Source organism: Lissotriton vulgaris, chromosome 2_1 (genome assembly GCF_964263255.1).
Source record: "Lissotriton vulgaris chromosome 2_1, aLisVul1.2, whole genome shotgun sequence".
NCBI lineage: Eukaryota > Metazoa > Chordata > Amphibia > Caudata > Salamandridae > Lissotriton > Lissotriton vulgaris.
Genome location: NC_141687.1, coordinates 1,347,401,303 through 1,347,426,684, shown reverse-complemented (window position 1 = coordinate 1,347,426,684; position 25,382 = coordinate 1,347,401,303). Strand labels below are relative to the sequence as shown.

The 25,382-nt window shown below is 47.3% G+C and overlaps 1 protein-coding gene across 1 annotated transcript in view; it reads left to right on the top strand.

Annotated features, from left to right (window-relative positions):
* EPB41L5 (erythrocyte membrane protein band 4.1 like 5) overlaps positions 1-25,382 on the top strand; it is a 1,452,967-nt gene that overhangs the window by 1,360,648 nt on the left and 66,937 nt on the right. The window contains exon 25 of the mRNA XM_086957110.1: positions 451-578. Within this exon, the coding sequence (XP_086813236.1) occupies positions 451-578 (128 nt within the window). The remainder of the gene's footprint in view (positions 1-450; positions 579-25,382) is intronic.

Here is a 25,382-nt window from a genome sequence, read left to right as displayed (position 1 = left end):
AGTGTTTAGTGCCCCCTGACAGAAATGTAAGCACTTTGTGGCAAGTCTCGCACTACTCTGGGATGTATTGCCTGTGGTTATTCCAATGAAGATTGGTTATTGTGTTTAGTCTAGCGCTGTCAAACATTCCTCTCCAGTTTTATGTAGTAGATTAAATTAGTATGAGTTAGGTGTGATCACTATTGGAGGATATGCGAGTTGTTCTGTGGCATCTACTTTGTAATATCTGTTTCTGGCCTCTGAAGGATCGTGTTGCGAATCTCCTAACAATGCTGAAACCTAACCAGGTATCTATGTATCTTCATCTTCCAGATATGTGAAGAAATCTAAGTTTGTAAAATGTGTGGCTGGCCATGAAAATGGGTAGATTTGAGGTCATGGGTGGGTTACAGTATCCTCTGTTATCGGACAATGCACCTGTCAACTAGTGATATTTTTATTCTTTTTAAGAGTGAAACAATAACAAATGGAATTTTGGCAAGCAGCACATTACCTGCTAAAATACAAAACAGCACAGAGACATTCACACCAGTAATAACAGCTCCACCCGCACAACCACACATGGAAAGTTTTATAAGGTAAGAAAACACATTTTGTCCCTAAACACGTAAATTGTTCTTGATTACACTAGCAAGGAATTTAGTAAACTGCAAAAATGTCATAACATGTGTCCGTTTCAAAGCTGTAACATAAAAAATGACTGCAATGCCTTTTGACACTGAAGTTGTTCCTTGTATGATGTTTGTAGTGACTTTCGAAATGTGAGTGATACTTAAGTGTGCAGCCAATCAACCATTAAATGTAACAGGTCTGAGTGCCTGCATGGCTTGCCATGCGTCATATAATGTATACTGATTACTGAGGCAAATTTTCAATGGACCACTCTTTCTTCCAGTTACCCTCATATTTCGGTGCAACAAATGGCAACCATTTTTTTTGTTTGAATATATTTTATTGCATTTCGAAATTACGTATAAATCATAAAGCAGTAATTTGTAAAGGATCAACATGCTTTGTCGTATCGTACAAAAAGACACAAAACAATAGTTATGCTAAGGGGAAAGGACCATCCACACCTGTCCTGCAAAAGAAACATCTATGGCAGAACAACCTTTACAATAAATAAACAGTCCAGGAATGATGATGATTCCCTGGGAATAAACAAAAATGACATCCTACAAATCAAATTTGGGTGCCCTCCAGCGATTGGGTGCTGTCTGAATTAGAAGATACAGTGTGTAAGAGGAAGTTAGGGCTTCCGGGGTGGTGCAGAGTGTCTGATCTGATGTATCACTCGTTTACCTCCCCATTGCTTAGATATACCTCCCGTTCTCAAAGGAAGTGTCCCTTACCCTCAGGGTTGTAATGTCGGTATGCTTAAGTTGGCAACTGCGGACGCACGGGAGAGCCCAAAGGGATCCGCGCGTCCAGCAATATTCAATATGTGAAAAGTAAATTAACAATTGCTGAACTATAATTCCCATAAGGGGAGACTAAAACCTAAAATAAAATCAAGTGCGCAATAATAGCCTGTGTAAGTGTGGATATCGGTAGTGCCATAACATCAGTGTAGGGTGTCTGGTGCTGAGTGCAAGGTACTTGACCTAGTGGGGGCATAGGGGAGGAGCGCGCAGGTAGAGGAGGGAAAGGAGAGGAGGAGGAGGCTGCAGCGGGGGAGCCAAGGGGGGATGGGGGGGAGCGGCTAAGGTCTCTATCCCAGCATCATGAAGATCACATCCCTTGAAACGCAACAGGGAGCCCATTGAGTGAGTACCGACAGGTCCCGCTGGGGATAGAGTGTGGGGTCGCCACACTGGGCAGCCTCCGGCATAGACACCCCTCGCCAGGGCAGAGATCAAAGGGGGCGCATAACTAAGTAATACCTTCCCGCAGGCACACCCGGTGGAAAGCGGTTAAAGTGTCATCACAGGCCTGGACTATGGGATACATACGGAGCCCCGGCGTTTCTTCTCTGTGTAGAGCTACACTCTCCGCCCTTGCCCAATTGTCAAAGGAGTTACGCCAGTGTATTGCCTGGGGGGGGCTCACTATTCTTCCAACGCTTAGTGATAAGCCTTTTCGCTGTTACCAATCCAAGGTCCCGAAACCTGGCCTGGACTCTTGTCTATTTTGTGCGCTTATAAAGGCCTTGCAGACATGCCCCCCACGTGTGTGGTAAACCTCCCCCGCACCTGCCGCCAGGGAGGTCGATACCGCTTTCTAGTAGTCGTGTAAGAAAGGGCAGGACCAGAGCATGTGTAGTAAACCTGCATCAACCAGCCTACACCTAGGGCACGCCTATGTGGTGAGTCCAAAATAATGGTTGATCTTGTCCGGGGATAAATATGCACGGTGTATGATGTAATATTGTATGATTTTGAAGCGCGACTTGCGAGGGATGTGAGGTGCCCCAGGTAGTACTACCTCCCATTCTTTATCGGTCCAGTCTCGTCCCCTGTCTTCCGTCCATTTGTCTCGCAGGCGCTGGGGAAAAAATTGCGTATGTATGTGCAGGGCCTGTGCAAGCCAATGCACCACGTGGGACCCCTGTTCCATCACATGTAGATATTGTAGCAATAGATGGGTCGGGGGTTCGTCTGTGAGGTCGCCCCAGGCCCGGGTCAGCATGCGTATGAGTGTCGCATGCGTTAGGAACTGTCCCATTGGCAGACCCGTGTCTGCAGCCAACGTTTCGAAGGGGATCATGGCGCCGTCCCCAGTAACGGCAAATTCGGAGCATACGGCTCGATGGCGCTCGTAAGTTTCAAGCTCCTCCCATAACATTTCCGCGCCACTGCTAGGTGAAGCTGTTCTGGGCAGCGGGATTTAACTAAAGGGTCAAAGAGTGCGTGTATTTGCGCCGTCGTCATGACCGTGGCAGTGTGTCCTAGGTTTTTCCCGCACAACCAGTTGGTCACCCACTGTACCTATGCAACCAGGTAGTAGAGCTTCTGGTTAGGAACTGCCAGACCCCCAGATTCAGTCGGCGCATATAACGTTTTCAGCGCGACCCTGGGCCTTCCCGCATTCCATATCAATCTCCTGACTAGGGTTTCCAAGTCGCGAAACGTTTGGGTGGGGACATAGATTGGAAGGTTAGCATAGAAATACAACAATTTGGGCAACAATAATTTTCGTCAGGGTAATCCAACCTGGGACAGTGAGCGGAAGAGTTCCAGTAAGTCACCTGCACCTTAAGCGATGAAATTGCTTGTGTTAAATTGCCATCTAACATGTCAGTAGGTTCTCGGTAAATATATATCCCCAGATAGCAAAGTGTTGGGGTACCAGACAAGTTGCTCTTCCAGTACCGTAATTGCACATTCCGGCGTGGCAGCGTCAAAGGAATACACCCCAGACTTCGCCCAGTTGACCTTAAGGCCGAACTCGCGGAATATGTCAGTAAGCACAGGAGGGAAGCGGGTCCGGTCTCTGATATAGAGCAGCAGGTCGTCTGCATATAGTGACACCGCATGAATCCCATCGGCCAATGGGATGCCCCAGTCCACACCAGAGGCGTGAAGCTGGGCCACCAAAGGCTCCATTATGAGAGCAAAAATTAGGGGGGAAAGGGAGCACCCCTGCCTAGTGCCTCGGCACACTAGGATCGGGTCCGAGAGCAGCCTGCCTGTACGAACCCGCACCATGGGCCTCTGGTACAGAAGTTCCACCATCTGCAAAAAGTTGTCGCCTAAGTCGTATTTCCGCAGCACCGATCCCAAGTAGGGCCATTCCACGGAGTAGAACGCCTTCTCAAGATCAAGGATCAGGCATCCTGAGTGAGGCCATCGGAGCGTGGCTAGGCTCCGTATCCTAAACAGCCGTCTGATATTGTAGGATGTACTACGAGTCGGCACAAAACCGTTTAGGTCAGCATGAACAAGGGCGGGCACCGGGGGGGGGGCAAACGCTGTGCCAACATGGATGCCAGGATCTTATAATCTGTATTAAGAAGGGCCAATGGCCTATATGAGTCCATGTTGGTCTCTTCCCTACCCGGCTTCAAGAGGGATATTAGATTTGCCTCGTTAGTGTGGGCGGGAGATCGGAGTCCGCAATAGCCGTGCTAAACACGCGTAGCAGTTCCGGAATTGGAATAATGGAATAGGCTTTGTAAAATTCTGCGGGTAGACCGTCGGGTCCCGGGGATTTACCGTTGGAAAGGGAGAATATGGCTGTGCGGAGTTCCTCCCAATGTAAGCGGCACACCCAGGTCATCGCGTTGCACATCAGTTATCCCCAGGAGGGGTATAGCTGACAGATAAATCATCAGATCGGCAGAGGAAACCCGCAGTCGAGACCGATATGGGCCCGTAGTGCGTCGCAAAGGCTTCATGAATAGCCCTCTGCGTGTATACAGTGGTGCCTTGAGCCACGCAGATGGACGTCACTGGGGCAGTCTGAGTGTCCTGTCTAATTAACCACAATAGTAATTTGCCAGGCTTCTCCCCGAGGTGATGAGTTTGCGCCGAGTGTGCAGCGAAGTTCAGATTTTTCAGCCTGTCAAGTAGTTGTGTATGCTGCTCCCTAGCCGCCACCTGTGCCTCGTCATCGCCCTCCGCCGCTTCCTGTTCCCCAGTCAGTAACGTAGATTCCACCCGTGTCAGCTCTCCCTTTATTTGTCGCATGCCAGCCTGCGTGCCCAGACAGTACCCTCTCACAACCACTTTGAAGGCGTCCCATTCCAATTGCGGAGTGGAGGCGGTATTGTTGTTTTCCTCAAAGTATTGCAATAGGCGGGATGATAGCGCTTCCCGGAACGGGGCGTCCAATAACAAATCTGGTTGGAGTCTCCAAGTGGGGACCGGTTGATGTGGGCGCTCCCAGGCTAAGTCTAGAGTGTGGGGGTTATGGTCGGAGTGGGTGCGGCCCAGATAATGAGTGTCCATGACGTGAGGGAGCAGGTCGCCTTTGAGCATGAATCTATCTAATCTAACGTTCAGTGTGTGAGCACCTGAATAGTAGGAGTATACCTTTGCTTGTGGGTTGCGGTCACACCAAGCGTCATGCAAGTTCCAGTGCACCGCCCAGTACCTGAGTGCCCTCATGGCCCCATTTGCTGCTGCACTGGCTAGCGGAGGGAACGACCGATCTAGTGACGTGTCTAAAACACAGTTGTAATAACCCCCAAGTAACAGTGGGCCACCGGGCCAGGGTGCTAGTACTGATGACAATTGTGTGAGGAAGCAGCCCTGTTCTGTGTTAGGGGCATACAGAGAGGAGGGGACAATGAGCTGGCCATCCAATTTACCATGGATCACCACATATCGGCCCTCCACATCCACCTCACAACGGGAGAGTGCGAAGGGAACTCCAGGGCACACCCAGATCAACGCCCCGTGCGTAAGTGGAGAACCCGGTAGCATACAGCTGACCCCTCCATCTGCGGTGGAGCGTTAGCGTCTCCAGGCCGGTCAGATGGGTCTCCTGCAACAATGCTATGTGCACACAATGTCTTTTGAGGTATGAGTATATCTGGTGATGGCGTATGCATTCCACGCACGTTCCAGGTGCAGAGTTTAATCGCAGACATAGCGCATCAGTTCTTTCCCCGCTCCTCCCGCCTGCCACCTGCCAATGGTCAGTACAGTTGCCCGGCATACCAGATATCCAATCACAGCATCCAAAATTCTGCGCACACACCCATAACATGTGAGGGAAACAGTTGAAAATAAAAAGAGAGCAAACAGACTCTAAAAACAGGGGGAACAAAGATACAATTCCAAAAGGTCGACCGCAAAACATGTTATCGTCCAAACGCTCTAAAGAGCTAAAGAAATCGAAAGTTCAGGGGGAGGGTCGCTGAACGCTTGGCTCCGTCTCTACAGGCTCACTTGTGCGATCAGATTGGGGGGTGTCCCCACCCCGCCCGCAGGCAGATCAAGTCATTCGGCCCAGTTCCAGCGGGCGTGACCGTGAGGTAAAGTCCCACATCCCCCAGGCTCAGCATTCTGCCATCCAGCAGTCCCCCAGGAAGACCCCCAGCTCATCACTCCCCTCCGGGAGCGGGCCGCCCCCACAATGCCGCTCCACAGCACGCAGGTAGGGCCTGCGTTAGCACTGTATCTGGACTAGCAGGGCAATACTCATAGAGTCACAGCAGCCAAATCTGAGCGCCCCTCTGGTTCAAGACGGACCTGCCGGTGTCCCGGTAGTGTCCCACGGGAGCAGAAGTCCAGTTGACAAGAAGAGCCGTCAGGGACAAACAAAGGGAACCAAACTTTCCGGGCATCCGTCAATGAATGAGGTCTGCAGTTTGCGGGGTGACATCCGGCAGTTCCACCGATACCTGTGAGTCTGGTATGCCGTAGATACGTTCATCGTTGCTCAGGGTATCCCCGGGGTTCGCTTCTATGATGGGGTCCTCTTCCAGAGAGCCGCTGATTTCTTCCACCATCCGGAGAGCTTCCTGTTGTTCACTGTGTATGAGCGCCGCCGGGGGACCCAATTCCGACTCTGTGCACATCCGCCTCGCCGGGGAAGATCTTTTTCTACGACGGCGTCTGGATCCCCGGGCACGCCGCGCAGCTGACGTCGAAGGTGTCGCACTGGGCTCCGTGTCGACACCCGAGTCCAGCCAGGCCTCGACCGCCTCAGGAGTGTTAAAGAAGTGAGTCTTGTCCCGGGCAACTACTCGTAAGCGAGCCGGAAAGAGTAGAGAATATTTTAGTGTTAGCTGGCAGAGTCGCTGCTTCACTGCCAGGAAAGAGTGGCGTTGTAATCAGGGAACAGCATCATCTTGGCATTCTCAACTCTGATATCTGGCAGCTTCCTAGCCTCCCGCAGAATGGCGTTGCGGTCTCGATAATTCAGAAAACAAATGGCAACCATATCTATTTTTTATCTGGGGTCTTCCTTTTCAGGTTGCTATGCCATATTAAGCTTACTAAACCAAAAAAAGCGAATATAAAGCTGAACAAACCTTCAGTATGGTCATCGTAACTATTAGCACTCATCTTTTGTCTGCCATCGCCACTGCATGCACCCAAATTCTCTGGACTATCATTGACTCCATTGCAGATTGTAGCCTTCACAAGACCTGGTTGGAACTCTTGTAAATAGTAATGGCCTCGACTGGTGCGAATTCATTAGGATGTCCAGATAGTCTTCTTCCAGTGGGTCATTACCTGGTGCGACTAACCTGTTACACCCCAGCCTGCAGCATCAGACCACACATCAGTGCCTTTGCAGCAGACTCTGCTAGTTGAATTTGCCCTTATGGACTTACTAGAAGTCCTTCTTTTGCAGAGGTCGTCCGTACAGCTGGTGATATGTTGTGCTTGAAAGTCTCTACGCTCACTTTCAGCAACATGGCCAGTGATTTCTTTCCTCACGATCGGAGGAGTTTTGCAATTCCATTGCACATACAGCATACAATGGTCTGGATTAGGTAAAATCTAATGATATATTGCCCGACACTACCAATCGTGTGGCCCAGGCTATGAGTACTAGTGTTGTCATCCATTTGCATGCCTTGGTGCGTGCCATTGGGTTTTCATGTCACGTCTAGGTTTCGCTCGTGGACAGAATGAGGTTACGTGGGTGAGAAGATAGATTCGGCACTAGAGTTTCAACAGCAGCAGAGTTAAGACTTATTGGGGCTGCTTTTTTATGCTTGCCAGTTTCACCAGCAATATTGAAAATATTGCAGTTTTTTAAGGAATCTTGGCCTTCGTTGGAGGAAGTCCTCACACCCTGTGCAGCAGCTTTTCACCCTTTTCTTGCTTGCAAGGGAAGGAATGGAAGTAGAGGCTGTTAGACCTGTCAGCTCTTTGGATGGTCTCCCCTACTTTTTGTCCCTTTCTGCCTCTCATTATTATTATTTTTTTTCTCCACCAGTTCTTTTTGTATGGCCTTAGGTCTCCGGGTGCCCCACCACTGCTAATCAGTGCTGAGGTACAGGTGCGCCTTCCTAAAATGGTGGATAGAGTGGGTACCTAAGATGGATGCCTGCTAGAGTTACCTCAGAGCTCTGGCCCATAGGATAACATTAGAGGGTTCCAGAACCTTCCAGCTAGCTCTAGTGACCAGGGCACAGGCTATATAAGGGTGGACAATGGGCGGCCATTTTGGGTCACCACTGGGTTGGCTGGAGTGTAGGCGATGGTGTCAGGGGGGGTTGTGGCTCAGGCTACTCTGACTGCTCTTAGGGGTTGCAAGTTAGTTGTGGGTGCTGCCCTCCCTTCCTATTGACCTGGCCCTGCCTATGGGAAGTGAACCTCGAGCCACTTGTCCAGCGTGGCCACTCGTCAGGAGAGCTCACCTGTTACCACTGTTGGTGAGAGAGACTTTGTCCTGATTTTAGAGAGTGATCATGGTACCTGTTCCTCGGGCAGTGTAGAACAAGGGACTCTTCGCCCCGATCCCTGAAGAGCCGTGGGGCCTAGACATTTGCCCTAGTTGCGTTGCCTGAGTGTGGGGTAGTGATCTTGCTGGCGCCGTGTGTGGTTCGAAATTACCAGCCCCTTGGCACCCCCCTCCCTCCTTTTACCCTGCTTTTTTGCCCTCCGCAAGCACTGTGGCACTGGGACTGTTAGGAGATGATGACCTGTTGGCCTAAGTACTGAGGGAAGCCGAACAGATCCCGCAACTAGCCTGAGAGAGAGAGAGAGAGAGAGAGAGAAGCTGGGCGGGGTCGCTAGGCAACAGGACTCCCGCCCAGCGTGACGCGTCATCTCGCTTGAGGAAGTCTGAACTACTCTCCGAAGGCCACTGCGACCGCCAGTGAGCCGGGTTGGTTTGCCGGCTGCTGTCCCAGTGAGGGGGTGCGGCGCGTGGAGGCTCCCCTATCTTGAAGACTCCAAGAATCCACTCCTCACAGCTGTGCTGCGGCTCCCGCCCCGTCTCAGGTGAAGTGATAGAAGACCTGAGCGGGGAGGTGGGGGTAGCGCGGCCTCTCCAGACTGCCTCAGGAAGAACATAACACGGGCGCTGATCGGGCGCACAGGTATCTGGGCCAGCACAGCGGAGGAAGAAGGGGGGCTAAGAGGAAGTGGGGACTGGCAAAATAAGGGAAAGTGGTGGTGACTGAGGGCTGAGCCACGGACGGACTCTGGAAGCTGTGAGAACCTCATGTTTCTTTAAAAACATCATGGCGGGCACTTGTCACAGGAGAAGGTCCCAGAGTTCAAACTTTCTCCCATGAGTGAAGATTTCTTGAATGTACCCTGCGCTGGAGTTTAGAAGAAACAGCGCACATGTTAAGAGTAGAGTAGCATCAACCTTATCCTAAGGAATTCTTTATTCTCCTTTCAGCTAAACTCAAATTGATTTGGTAACATGCTAAAATATAATTCTGGTTATTGATGTACATAAAAGGGGAAATTTATATTCACAAAAGTGGGAGTTGATGTGCTGATACAAATTGTTGAACCTGGAAAATGCTTCCATTGAACAATGTGTGTTAGTTTATCTGCCAAACTGCCTCAGTGAACATATGTAAAAATCTGATGTTAGACAGCTATGTAAGAGGAGATTCTGGTAGCTAATGTGAACAAATCCATAAAGAAGAAGGCCTAAGTCTTGGTTTATCGCACATTGGAATATTCTTACCTTTACTTTCACTTCAAAGAGATAAAGCCTTTCTGTTTTCTACTTAACCTAAATGGTGTGGTGTCATTTTTGGTGGGTTTGCATTGGGGTGTTGTGTGTGTGTAATGCAAGCACGTCACAATTGCCTTCTAGGTTTAGCCTTCCAGCTAGTCATGCTACCCTAAGTGGACCGGCGGTCCCGGTTCCAACAGAGGCCATAGCAATTTGCATATGCAGCATGCTCTTCTTGCTCCTTGCCAGGTGCTGCAACATCCAGACCTCATTAGATTCCCCTCCAATGACCCCTTGAACAAGAAAAGGGGTTGGGTCAGGATTGCCAGCTGGTATTCCAATACTTAAGAACAGTGGGCTCTACACATTGTTCAGTTTGGTTATGTCCTTCCCTTTTTTGGACCAGCTTCCACATATTCTGCCAGTTTTTGCCCAGCTTTTGACAAAAGATTATGAATTCTCCAGTATTAGGGGTGTCTTTCATAGATTCACATGCCTGAATCATTCCCCGTCGTCGGAGTGGGAGTCCCACGGTACATAAAAATAGCAATAATATGCCATAATTATACAGTAAATACCACTAGAATAAACCAGGAAGTAAAGTAGCCCAACTACAGTAGGAAAAAAACTTCCACATCTATGACTATCATAGTCATTTTGTATAGACCAAACTACAGCCAATCAGGCGCCAGCACCCACCAGAATGTTCTCCCCAGAGGCTCAGGCTCTCAGATTTTCTACCGCACGTCGTGTGAAGGGAGTCTCCCTGAGCTCTGCTCAGTTTCTTTTGAAATATCTCTACTTTCTAGTTGAAATGTCTTCAAGGAAGTCTCTGTTCAGAGCCTGCGAGTCCTGTGGTAAGCTCCGGCTTTTTAAAGAGGATCCTCATGAGAAATGCATATATTGTCTCTACCCAGATCATCTAGTCAAGGACTGTAAGATCTGCAGGAAATTTCCTCCAAAGACCCAGAGAGACAGAGAAGGTCGATTGCTTTTGTGGCTACAAAGGCTAAAGAATTCTGATAAAGCTGTGTCTGATGTTGACAGTATTGCCTCGGGTTCCACTTCAGTGTCTAGGAAGAGGCCTGCGTCTGAACATCAACCATCTTCTGAGGCTAAGGTTGCTAAGAAAAATCAACCAACAAAAGGTTCTGACAAACCTTCATGTTCAAGGGCTGCCTCTTCAGGCAAAGGCTTGGAGAGTTCGTCTCATAAAAAGCCCGCCAAGAACTTGCCTCAAAAATCTGTCAAGAGTTCTTCTCAGGCCTCATCTTTTCAGACGCCTTCCACTGTCAGCTCGTCGACGAAGACCTCCGCCGATGCGTCATCCACGTCGACGATGACTTTCTCATCTCCTAAATCGTCAATGATTATGACGACGGCGGCGTCTTCCCCAACTATGGTTTACGTGACGGTAAGGCCTATCTCGTCGACGACGGCCGTCGGCGATTCCTCGTCGACATCGAGTCTGAAAGCCTTGCCGTCGTCGAAAAGATCGTCAGCGACAATATCGTCGACGGCGCTGCCGCCGACGAAGGTCATTCCGACGACGACTAGCGTTCCGTCGACGAAGGCCTCCACGTCGACGAAGATCATTCCGTCGACGACGGCCATCCAGTCGTCGACGATCATACCGTCGACGAAGAGCATACCGTCGACGGAGACGAAACCGTCGACGAAGGGCATACCGTCGACGAAGGGCGTTCCGTCGACGAAGAGCGCACCGTCGACGAAGGGTGTACCGTCGACGAGGGACGTACCGTCGACGAAGGGTGTACCGTCGGTAAAGGGGGTACCGTCCACGAATGGCGTACCGTCATCGAAGGATGTACCGTCGACGAAGTCCATCCTGTCGACGTCAATTTCAAAGGCACCTACAATATCGGCCACTGACACATTGGGAAACGCGCCGTCGACGCCGCAGTTTTCATCCTGTACCGCGTTGCAAGTATGGTCTCCGTCTACGGTTTTCGTTACACCAAAACCGACGACGCAAGTTCCTGATCGTCTTCTGGACTCGGATAGTGAGGAAGAAACAGATCAGAGGTTTGGAGTGGCTACAAGTCCTTCTGAATTGAATATCCAGTTGAAGGAGGATGAGCAGGAGGAAGATCATCCAGAAGTGCAGAAGCCATCCCAGGTGGATTCTTTGCCACTCACTCAAGTGCCTATGGCTTTACTGTCCAATCTCCAGTACATGTTGGACGATTACTACAGGAGGTTTCCACCTTCAGAACCAGCGGCCTCAGAGCCGACTACTCCTAATACTGAGGTGCCGACACCAAATTTGCAGCCAGTACTTCCTACATCGCCTGCTTCACAGGTACAGGCGGAAGGAGCCGACTCTTTGTCTTCGGAGGAGGAGGAACAAAGGGAGGAAGGTGAGGTTCAAGATGAGTCGGAGTGGGATGAATATCAGGAGCACACACCTTCCCCTTCGCGCCATGCAGTTTCGATTTCTCCACCAGTGGATGTGGTTGGCTTCCATCTCTTGATGGAACGCGCCACTAAACGTTTTCATATTGATATGGAGCATAAAGAGCAAGATTGTTTTCTTTATGACTTTAAAGACCAACCAAGGCGACAGATTAAGTCGATTCCCATTATTGATTTCATCTGGCAGGAGGGAATTAAGGTCATGGCAACACCAGCATCCATTCCTCCAGTCCTACCACGTTTGGAGAAGAAGTACAGGGCTCCAGAGAAATCTCCAGCATGCCTTATAGGACAGCCTAAACTGGACTCTGTAATAATTCAAGCGGCACAGAAGAGGGCTAGAAATCCTTCGTCCCAGCTGACAGGGATGGAAAACGCTTGGATTCTATAGGAAAACGTGTCTCTACAATGGCGGCTACGACAGTTCGAGCGGCAAATTCATTGGCCATATTAGGTAGATATGACCGGCAAATGTGGTCTGATATCGCACCATATCTTGATCTTATACCTGAAACTTCAAAAACTGAGGCGCTCAAGATACTTCATGAAGGCCAAAGAATCTCGGAGGAGATTATTGATTCAGCTGTGGATCTGGCCTCAACAGGTTTTCGGCAGCTGGCAGGAGCTGCAGTTCTTCGCCGGCAGGGGTGGCTGCGATCTACTTCTTTTAGGCAAGAAGTTCAACATAAGGTACTGGATCTACCATATGATGGTGAATATCTGTTTGGACCTCAGGTAGAAGAAGCTTTGCAAACTATAAAGAAGGATTCTGAAACTGCGAAATCCTTAGTGTCTCTTCAATTTCGAAAGCCGCCCTTTCGGGGAGCGAGAGGACGGGGAGTGTCCTCTACCAGAGGTGGATATGGCCAGCAATCCTCTTACAGGCAAAATAACCAAAGGTACCAGACTCAACGCTATCAGTCTTACAACCAAAGAAAGCCTTCCTATCCCCAAAACAAGGGTAGAACAAGTTACCGTGGAAAGGATAAAAGACAATGAAATTTTTCACCTGCCGCCACCGCTGCCCTATTCAAAAGAAAAAATTGGAGGGCGAATATCCAAATTTTACTCAAGTTGGCAGTCAATAACATCAGACAAATGGGTCCTGGACATAGTGTCCAGGGGTCATGCCCTAGAATTCGAGAAATTTCCCCCAAACGTTGCTCCAAAAGGACCCCCCCCAGCTCACCTGAAGGAATTATTTGCTCAAATCAGAATAATGATGCAGAAGGGAGCGATCGAAAGCGTGCCTCAAAAGATGAAAGGAATGGGGTTTTACTCCAGATTCTTTCTGATAAAGAAGAAGAATGGAGAGTGGCGCCCGATACTAGATCTTCGCGCTCTGAACAAATACTTGAGAAAATTGACATTCAGAATGTTATCGCTCCAGGAAATATTGCATCTTTTGGCAGCAGGGGATCACATGGTCACTTTAGATCTCCAAGATGCGTATTTCCATATTCCAATTCTACCTCGTCACAGAAAGTTCCTGCGCTTCAGGGTGGCTGGCAGGGATTACCAATTCAAGGTTCTTCCTTTTGGACTACGGTCGGCGCCAAGAGTTTTCACCAAGGTTCTGGCTCCAGTGGCGGCGCATCTCCGGCTACAGGGAATCCAAATATTCCCATACTTAGACGACTGCCTTATAAAGGCCAGTTCTCGAGCAGTCGTTCATTCGCATCTGCAACTATGTCTACACCTGTTCCAGTCCCTGGGCCTCTCCATCAACCACGAAAAATCCAAACTGCAACCGTCACAAAGACAAACCTTTTTGGGAGCAACTTTGGACACTCAGGAACTTCGAGCCTTTGTCTCGGAAGAAAGGCAACTCAGGATAAAGGACATGGCACAGAAACTGTTGTCAAAAAAGTCAGTTTCTGTTCGGATATTCAAATCCTTTCTGGGGATGGCCTCTTCTTGCATCCCATTGCTACCGAACTGTCGCCTCAGAATGAGGCCTCTACAGGAAGAACTGACCCAGCAGTGGCTACAGATCTCAGGAACGTTCGAGGATATGATCAGGATCACACCGACAATGCAAAACTCTTTCAGATGGTGGATGCAAAAACGACATCTTCAGAAGGGGTGTGCGTTTCTCCAAGAGCCACCAAGCCTCACCATCACGACAGATGCCTCTCTCGAGGGTTGGGGAGCGCACCTTCAGGGCCTCACTATCAGTGGCAAGTGGACTGCCCTGCAACAGCGTTGGCACATAAACCGCTTGGAGCTGAGAGCCATTTTCCTGGCGCTCAAGGCGTTTCATGCAGTCATTCAAGGTTCCAATGTATTGATAAAGACGGACAACACAACAAGCATGCACTACGTCAACAAGCAAGGGGGAACTCGATCTCTCCTCCTCTCCCAGGAAGCCCAGGAGTTGTGGACGTGGGCTTTGGAACACGATGTACATCTTCAAGCGGTGCACGTTCCAGGGATAGAGAATGTCTTGGCAGACACGCTCAGCAGAATGAAGGTCTCCACTCACGAGTGGGAGCTTCACCAACAGACGGTGGAGCGCATCTTTCGACTATGGGGTCGCCCAGACATAGATCTATTCGCTACGAAGACCAACAGCAAATGCAGGCTCTTCGCAAGCTGGCATCCCCAAAAGGACTCTCAAGGGAATGCGTTTTATCTGGACTGGTCCCTAAGTTATGCGTACGCATTTCCACCAATCCCTCTTGTACCCAGAGTTCTGCGGAAAGTGAAGAAGGAACCGTGCAGACTAGTCCTAATTGCACCCAGATGGCCACGCCAATATTGGTTCACGGAACTCCTCCTACTATCAGAGTGCAAACCAATTCAATTAGATCCAGTCCCGAACCTACTCAGTATGCAGGACGGTCAGGTCTGCCACCCAGATCCAGCATCTCTGAAATTAGCAGCCTGGCGCCTGAATACCGGGAGTTCGCCCACTTGAACATCCCAGAAGAATGCAAAGAGGTACTGGCCAGGGCGAGGGCACCGTCCACAATAAGGACTTACAGTCTAAAATGGAGACGTTTCTGCATTTGGTGTCAGGCAAACGGGCTTCACCCGTTTTCAGCAACACCGGAAGAGATTTTACCGTTCTTCCTACATTTGGCAAAATTAGGTCTATCTCACGCAACTTTAAAGGTGTTCCTAGCAGCGATATCCAGATATCGGCAAGACGGTACTACTTCCTTGTACTCGACTAGGGTTGTACAACAATTCTTCAAAGGACTCTTTAGGATGTTTCCTCCAATACGCCGACCTCCACCGATGTGGCATCTCAATGTGGTCCTGGCACAACTTATGCGTCATCCTTTCGAACCCATTCACAAGGCTGACCTCAAATATCTCTCGTGGAAAGTGGCATTGTTACTGGCGTTGACATCCGCCAGAAGAGTCAGTGACCTCCAGGCCTTTACAATCCAACAGCCTTTTCTGCAATTTACAAGCGACTCGGTAGTGCTCCGCACTAATCCAAAATACATTCCCAAGGTACCCTTGGAATTCCACCTCAATGAGCCTATAATTCTGAAAACATATTTTCCTAATCCGCAATCACAAGCAGAAAAAGCATTGCATACCTTGGATGTCAAGAGATGTCTTAAATTCTATCTGCAGAGAACATCCTCCTTGCGCTCTTCCAATCAGCTGTTCATCACTTACGGGACCATTCGTAAGGGGCAGGCAGTCTCTAAACAGACAATTGCAAGATGGATTTCGTCTGCCATTGCCTTTTGCCATACGCAAGCGGGACGACCGCTGCAAACAGCTCCTAGAGCTCATTCCACAAGAGCAATAGCTTCATCAACGGCTTTATTTGCTGGAGTCCCAATTCAGCAAATTTGCAGAGCGGCTACTTGGGCTAGTCGCCATACATTCACCAGACATTACTGTCTGGAGACAGCCAGCGAAGCAGATACGTCTGTGGGTCGAGCAGTCCTGCGGAACCTTTTCAAATAAGGTGAGCCTCTGTTTCCCACCTCCTTGTTGCTGTCAGGCTCTTTTATGCCATGTTTGTTAATTTTGCTTGCAGAACTGTATTCTACTATACGTTAACAAGATGTGTATTTTCAATTATACTGTTTTACATACTATTCACTGGCAAGCTGACAAACATGCTCTTCTGCCTGACAAGGATGTACTGCTAGCTACTCTGATTCAGGCATGTGAATCTATGAAAGACACCCCTAATACTGGAGAAGAACAATAGTTACTTACCTGTAATCTGTGGTTCTCCAGTATTGGTGTCTTTCATAGATTCACATGCAACCCACCCACCTCCCCTCAGAGGCTCTTTTAGGCTATTTTGGGTTACCTTCACTCCTTGTGAGAAAATCTGAGAGCCTGAGCCTCTGGGGAGAACATTCTGGTGGGTGCTGGCGCCTGATTGGCTGTAGTTTGGTCTATACAAAATGACTATGATAGTCATAGATGTGGAAGTTTTTTTCCTACTGTAGTTGGGCTACTTTACTTCCTGGTTTATTCTAGTGGTATTTACTGTATAATTATGGCATATTATTGCTATTTTTATGTACCGTGGGACTCCCACTCCGACGACGGGGAATGATTCAGGCATGTGAATCTATGAAAGACACCAATACTGGAGAACCACAGATTACAGGTAAGTAACTATTGTTCTTCCTCTCTAGAGAGGAGCTGATGTTGCTAACCAATGCATTGTGTCCTGGTTCTTAACTACCATCTAGAAGCAAATAATGCAGATACCGCTAGGTTGTTAGACAACCTTGAGGCTTTTAACCTCAGACAACTGGTAATAGGATCTACCCATCTGGCAGGCCAGATGACCCCGATATCATTGTTTCCAACACACAAGCCTTACCATGGTCAGACCATAAGGCTATTCATTTTAAACTTAAACATACTCGGATACAACCCGGAGTTCAAGCCAAAGTCTCCAAGGTATTAATCAGGCGATGGGATAAAACCAAGGATGGTGACTTTGAGTCAGCACTCAATCCTTTTCCAACGGCCCTAGATTGCGAGAACAATAAGGCAGCTTAGCAGTTCAATGACTGGCTAACATCAGCAGCGGATAAAGTCGCGCCCAAGACGTTAATGACTGCAAAAAGAGTTAAAACGTCATCACCATGGTACACCACAGAACTTAAAAGCCTAAAAATCAACTACAGAAGAGGGGAGCGCCACTGGCGGTAAAATTATGATAATCAAGAAGGTCATCTATTAACACACTATCTTACTATGTAAAGAAGCAATTATTGCCGCAAAAAAAGTTTTTTCCCTAAAAATAAGAGGCAGGCAATTCCACAAGGGAACTGTTTAAATCAGTTAATTTGCTGGCTAAACCTCAGCAAGACAAAGCGTTCAAGCCAGACCAAAATCTATGTAATAAAGTGGCGTATTACTTTCAAGAAAAGGTGCGGGAAATCTATGATAATTTTCCAAGCCCTGTCAGACCTCAGGACATGATAGTGCCCAAAATCAGCCCACAATGCAAGCTGACTTGTTTCCAGCCAATGAACAACTGAGAGGTTCAAAAACGTTTACTTTCTGTAAAATTTGGTGCACCTACTGATCCTTGCCGCCCTTCCATTATGCACCAAATAGCACACAAGATCTGTGAAAATCTTGCCCCTATTTTGAATCAAGCCTTAGCCACCGGCAGTTATCCTGCTACTTGGAAAATGGCGGCTATCACACCTCTTTTAAAGAAACCAAACTTAGATCCTAGTGAGCCTAAGAACTATCGACCCATAGCCGGTCTCCCTATTACTGCAAAAGTGCTAGAAAAACAACTCTGTAGAGTGTTAACAGACTATCTTGACGTAAACAACCTGCTGGATACTTCACAGCATGGCTTTCGTCCGTGTCACTCTGAGTCGGCACTAATCCTTGCAGCTGAAGAGATCCGCAGGGCTGTGAATATGGGGGGAAAGGCGGTCCTCGTACTCCTTGTCCTATCAGCTGCTTTTGACACTGTAAATCACACTGTTCTGATACAGCGGCTGAGGGATATAGGGGTGGGAGGAACCGCCCTGTCCCTACTGCCCTGCTTTTTGGAGGCAAGGGAGTAGAAATTGTTTTGGGATGGCAGGCAGTCAGCGTTTCCACCTCCCCTGTGGAGTGCCACAAGGGTCTCAGTTATTGCCAATCCTGTTTAATCTGTATGTCACTCCTTTGGCCAACTTAGTTAGGAGAGACAGCTTCAGGCTGGTCTCGTATGCAGATGACTCTCGGCTCATTATTTCCATCCCTAACCAGCCAAAGACCACAGCAGCCAGGTTTCACACCTGCCTTATTGATATCATGACCTGGATGGGCCAGAATTATCTGAAAATCATTACAGAGAAGACAAAGGTGATAGTTTGGGCCAGGCCAACCCCTTTGGAATCCAGCCTTGTGGCCGTCAGAGGCCGGAGAGTGCCCTCATCCAGTCGAAAAAGGTCAGAAATTTGGGGATTATTTTTGACAACAAACTGAACTTTGGTGCGCAGGTGAATAGTTATCTCCTCAGGTTTTTTCCTTTTTAAAAAGTCTGAGAAAATGTTTTCCTTTCATACCTCAAGAGCTCCACAAATTGTGAAGGTAGCTCTTTTTCTGTCAAAGCTGGATTACTCCAATGCACTGTTTCTGGGAATTGATAAATTTCAACTGCAAAAACTGCAGTCTTTACAAAATGCGGCATCTAGACTTCTCCTGGGGTTGCTCAGAGGACAGCCAACATCAGCTGGAATTAGATAACTTTACTGGCTGCCCATTAAACAGCGCATTGAATGTAAATCCTTAGCTTTGGTAAACAAAGCAATAAATGGTGGGAGTGCAGCTGATCTTCAAAAACTTTTTATACCATATGTTCCCTCATGTTTTCTTAGATCGGCCACTCAAGGTCTCATAGAAACAGTGAAGTGTAAACGAGCTAGATGGGGGGGGGGGGGGAATAACATACTGTGCGGCTAAGCTTAGGAACAAACTGCCTCTGTCCCTGAGACACCAGCCAAACCTCCAGCTTTTCAGAAAGAATCTTAAAACCTGGCTTTTTACAGCCACATAGGCTTTTGTCACCACTTCACTTTTTACCCTCACACCTCAGCGCCAAGACGCTTTGGCATTCGAGTGCTTTACAAGCAAATAAACGTAAACATTGATTATGCCCTAGAAGGACATAAGATGGAGTTTGATTTTAGACCTCAGTCTCTTGAACTCATTCATGAAGGAAACATTTAGGGTGATGCTTGCACAGGTCCCTTTGACCTTGAACCCAGCGGGCTGCCTGGTGGCCTTGTCACCTACTTCCACAAGTCGGTCCTGCAGTTCTAAAAGAAGGAATTCTTTTTTGTAGCGGGTTGGGACCGCTACCAGTTCACTGCTATGCCTTCTGTCCCTTGGGTGTTCACTGACGTCCGTGTTTGTGGCCTCTCTTTACAGGTTAGGGATACATGTATTCCTGTACCTCGACAACCAGCTGCTTCAGGTGGGCTCACCTCAGTTAGTCTCAGACCACCTTCAGATACAGCCACAAGAATCCTCCATAGGGCTCACCAGTAAAGAGCCAAACTCCTATATTAAAGCTGAACACAGAATTCCCATTATAGGGATAGGTCTGGAAATTTCCTCTAATAGCATCTGTTAAGTTTTCAGTTGTTCTGAGACTTTTTGAGCTTCTGTCTTTGTGCATCCTGCTGGTGCTGCACCAACCCAATTGGTATTTGCGGACCCTCAAATGGAATCTTCAGTACCAGAGGGTCCAGCGCTAGGTGTGTGTTTAGGACAACATACTATCCTGACTTGCGGTAGGCTGCACTCCTTACCACTTTTGGAGCTCAAAGTGGTGACTGAAGTCCTCCCTAGGCCAGGAAGGCCACTTGTACAATGTATAAATTAGAGGTCTCTGGTTCCAGATGGAGCCACTACATGTTATCAGTCAGTTGGATCTGTGGGTGATTTATTTGCCCCTGAAGAATTTATTGCCGTTTATCAGAGGCAAGGTGGTCCAATTTCTGACACACTGTGTGGTGGTGCAATTAACAGGTGGTAGAGGGTCTCATGTTTTTGGGTGGCTATGGCTTCCCCTTCTCAGGATTTCCTTGACTTTCAATCACCTGGCATATCCCTCTTCATCAAGGCGGGCAAGCATAGCAGGCATCATCTTAGTGAACATGAGTTACATGTGTACTCGGAGGTGAATCAGGATACCTTTGCTCAGTGGGTCATCCCCTCAGTAGATTTGTTCACTGCCTCTGAAAATGTTCACTGCCCAGCTGTTGGTGGCCTGGAGTTTTCCCACTTGAGATTCCCCGGGAGGCATGTTTCACCTTCGGGGGACTACTACCTACGCTGCATTTTCCTGTCCCGCCACTGATCCCACGTGTCCTGAAGAGGAGTGCAGAGTGCCTGAGCAAAGCTCATTCTGACTGGACCTGGAGAGTGTAGTACTCCTGAATCTCAGTATTTGCCCTCCCTTTCAATTTGCCTCGTCAGGTGAATCCGTGTTTCACTTGTACCTTGACAATCTACATCACAATGCCTGGAAATTGAGAAAAACTAATTGAGTGGCTTTGATCTAATACTGGAGGAGATGGATTCCCTTCTAGTTGATGGGCATTGTTCCATTGAAGACTGTGTATTCTGCTTTGTTGGATAAACTTGGTAGCCTGGTGTGAGGAGATGCAAGGTGACCCTCTACATGCAAAATTGTCTGGTGTTTTATTGTATGTTTTATCTCTGTCCCAGGAATGCTTTGCTATGAGCGTAACTAAAGATTTATTTGCTGTCCCTTTCGACCTTCTTACATTTACCGGCTCCACCCTCTTTATTTAAGTCACCACTTGTGATGCACTACTTAAAGGGGCCTCTGCATGTGTTTCTTCCTGCTCCCTTTATTGTCACATTAGGACGTTAACTTTGCCTGACCGTCTTGATGTGTGTCTCTTATGTGTGTCCGGGCTTTCTTTTACAACAGTTTTGTCTGCCAATGTTGGTGTGCACTTCTGGAAAACCTCATGTTCCGGAGAGGAAATTGGCTAGTCCTCTGGACATATTGACAAAGATGTAGGAACTCATTAAACTATGAAACATAAAATCATTGTGGAACACTGCACGGCACTAAAAAGATGACTTAAAATCAGCGCTCCTCCTTAGAGTCATATGGGTTACTAATGATAACAAATGTACTAAACTCTTATATGTATTAGTTTTAAAGAGGTTTGGGGATAAATGTTTTGAACAATGACAGTATAACCAGGGGGTGGTTTAGAAGTCCCAAATTTAGAAAATTATTATCAGGCCTCTCAACTGCAGTGGGAAGCCAGGTGGTTATCAGGTCGCTAGCTGGAGGACACTGGCACTGCCTCTCCCTCATGGGAGTTGAAAAGAATAGTGCATCTTTTAAATCCCTTTTCCAAAACAGTATTGCCCGCTCTTATCTTATGCTGTTTGCCTGTCACTGCTTCCGGGGATGCCTTTTCCTCACTCACTTAGTGACACAATAGCCTCTGGTGCTTCCACTGCTTCGTACACCTAGAGGGGGATCACTAATATTCCTGGTAGAGGTGAACCATTGGCATAAAGCTGGATCTTTATCATGATGGTGCTCTCCTCCCTCTGGAGGAACTCATGGCAAATGCCGGGCGTCACCCAGGTCACGCTCTGCTATACAACTCCTTTACCCGGGCTATAAGGGTGCACTGTGGTGCAATTCAATATTTGCATGTCATGGGGTTAGGCTACCACTTAATAGCATGGTTTGTTGACTCTTTACATATACATGCTGCAGCACTTCTAACATCATTATGAGAACACTGGGACTGTGAGCTAGGTCGCTCCTACTCGGAAAAAGAATGGCGGAATATCCTAGTTTACTCAGCCTTTGTGTCCTGCAATGCAAATTTAAATGAATTCAATGCTACATATTACACAAGGCCTACCTCACCCCAGACAAAATCAATCACTACTTTCACTGCACAGATGCTGATTGTCCCTGCTGCCTTTTGTTAGGCGCTGGCTTATTGCATATGTTATGGGCGGGCCCCATGCTCCCACTACAGACTGGATGTCACAACACACTCAGCCTGCTGTACGTAGGACCCCTCGATACACACATGGGAGAAATGACTGTTGGGCATTTTCAGATGCACCAAAAAGAATGTAGTAACTGTGCAGTTCTTGGATCTGGCTCTTTTGCTAGCTAAGCGTCTAATTGCTCGCAGATGGAAGTCACCCACATCTCTTCAACTCCCTGCCTGGGTCCACTCGATAGATAACTGGGCTAAGGCTAAGAGTACTACCTTGCAATGTGAAGATATTAGGGGCGTGCGTAAATACCCTATTACTGCCGGTTGGGACACACTGCTGTCTAAGCTACAATCTTTCGTGAGAGATAACATCCTTTCCGGACTACACCGCGTCTCATGCCCAACCACGGTTTCTGAATTCCCCAAATGGTACATTCTCTTTTTGAGAAACATAACTTGTCCTTCCATTTCAGATGACCGATATTTCCATGCTCTAATATTGTACCAGTTGTCATTGATTCCGGTTTGGGCTGCTTCTTTTCGTTTAAGGTTGAGAAGTGTGTTATATTTTTATTACTCTGGTAATACTAGACTCTCTTCAATCAGACGTTGTAGTTAACGCACTTCTGTCAGTTAAGGCTACACACCATTTCTTAACGGGTATGTCCTTAATGGCAATGTATTGTATGATGGTGTTGTCCACTACACGCCTTGGGTGCAAACTACCTGATATGCTGTAATATAAATCTATAAACTGCCTAATGAAAAGATTTTTTTTAAAAAGACAACAGTATAACCAGGGAGAATTTAAATGACTGGTTAGTATCTTGCTGTTAGAATTTTTCTTCAACTTTGGGAGAAATTCAGTATGCTTCTCTTGTTCATCAGCAGTGGCTGAAATGTATTTGTGCAATCCTAGAAACAAGCCAATTGTAAGCTGATTCTTTGTTCAACAAAGGTGAAAATGTACTCCAATCATTGCAACTATTTTGACTTAGAACTTAAATAGAGATTTTTCTTGTGACTTTTTGGTCCTTCAGGTGAGGCTCATTCAATGGCGTCTCCTCGAAGCTTGGAAGATTTCACAAAAATGATTCATACTCCCAAAGTTTATGCGCAAACCTTTTGTGGTTGAGATGTGGAACATTCCCTTTTGGGAGAGCCGTTCAGTTAACTTTTTCACAAGCGACGGTCCTGACCTATGCTTCCCTTGTGGCTTGGATTATACATTAAAGATTCCTAGCAGTGACTGCTCCTGAATTTCAAAGTATTCTGGATCAATTCCAATTCATCTTGCTGTGGACTAGTTGCCTGGTCTAATACCTTCCGACACAAAATGCAGATCCCTACAGTTCAAATCTTGACAAACAGTACCACATCAAATCTGTGGAATTAGAAATGGGAAGACTGGAAATTCACACCTTTACTGCAAAGCAGTGAGACTGTAGTCTTAACCATTGTTCACAATGTGTTTATTTCTGCATCACATCTCTCTGGTTCAGGCGGTTAACTTTCTGACTTTCCGACTAGACTGTGTTTGGCTTTTCATTAGTGGGACCTTACCAAGAAAAGGTGAAGCTGCTCTTTGCAGTAACATGGTTCCTTATGCTAGGCCTTATTTCCACCAGGGAAGTCCAAGTTCCTTCTGTTCAGCTCCAAGGAGGAAACTATGTACTGCATTTCTGATTGGTTGGTACTTCACTATACACTTATCTGTGATTCAGATCGTTCCCAGTTGTGAGTTGAGAATGTGGTACCCAAATCTAGAGCTCAGTATCTGAGTATCTATCACCCAATATGTCTCAAATAGAGGGTGTAGTTGCTGTCTCATGCAAATGATTGCCCTTTCTGCTTTCATGCTTAGTGGTTGTGACGCCCACCCTAAGCAGTTTCCCTTTGTTGATTGACATGGTCAATGTTATATGGGCTTCTGTTATTCCGAAGTCCATCTACTCTTACATGTGGAAAAGATTTTCCTTTAGGTGTATGGCAAATGATCTGAACCCACTGTTTGGTTAATCAGATTTTAGATATCATTATCTCGTTATCAAGGGTAGTATTGAAAGTGGTAAATGTTAAGGGACATCTGCCAATTCTTTCGCAGTTTGAGATCTCCAGAGTTGGCTCCTGGTGCTACAGTTCTTAAAGGGATGCAAAGTTCTTTCCCTCCACAAACTTCATTCCCTCTTATTAGTATTTGATTTGTAACGAGTCTCCAAATTCTGGATCAGTGCTTCATTTTACTTCATGTTGTATTGATGCCTATCACAATCAATGTGTAGTTTCAAATAATATCTGTATTGCAGCCTTGGTAAATCACAAGATTGCTCTTGTCCTCCAGTGGCTCCCACTGGCTTGCTTAGGTCAGTGTTTAGAACATTGAAACTTCGGTATGTCAGAAATGATATCACACGTCTCTGACTCACCTCTACACGTGTCCCTTCCTTATAAATAAAGAAAGAGATTCCATAGCAATTGCATAACCATTACAATAATGGAGTTGTAACAAATATCTGCAATATTTACAACATTTACAAAATAATTTATTTACACTATGAATTATATACAAATGGTGTATCTTCAATCACAGAACGAATCCAGCAGATTATTTGGCATTTTGATCACACAACCATGTTTGGCTTTCTTTTCATTTCCAGCAATTAGATCCATAATGCTTAAGCCAGAATCAGCCTCTCCTAATGGACAGAATGTGTTTGTTCTCCCCTATTCACTACCCCATTCAACCAATCATACCGACTCATGCTTTGAAGTATGCTGTCTATATTCTCCCTGCACGTAGACATCCATCTTAAATGCCATATTCTACCATCACTCAACAGTGAATTGTCATGTAGGTTTTTTACTCATTGGCTCTGAAAACCTTCACACTCAATATGGAGTTTCAGGTAATAGATTTATTGCAGCCTTGGTGGATCACTGTGTTACTTTTCTCCATCAGTGGCTCCAACTCCAGAACTATCACAAAATGAAGCCACGGGTCCAGGGCAAGGGTCTGAGGTGTAAGTGGATTTTGTCAACCGTGTTCTGGAAGGGGATCCCATTTAAGGCCGGTTCTCCTCACACACCAGGGGTGTCATGCTTCATCATGAGGGTGCCTCCTCGCGTCAAGCGACTACTGTCTGGACCCAAAACATGTGCTGTCCTTTTACCCTGACTGCACTAAAGACTTTGTGGATTATGTGGGCGCCAAGAAAGGTCGGGCAGGGCACAAACGTACCATCTCTCGATGGGTTATCAAATGCATCAAGCTTTGCTATTCTTTGGCAAAAAAGAAACCTCCAGTAGGATTGCGCGACCCACTCAACCAGGGCGACGGTAGCCACTACTGCATAGGGACGTGGAGTTCCGCTGGTTGACATCTGCCAGGCAGCCACTTGGGAATCTCTGCACACGTTCACAAAACATTACTGCCTGGACAGC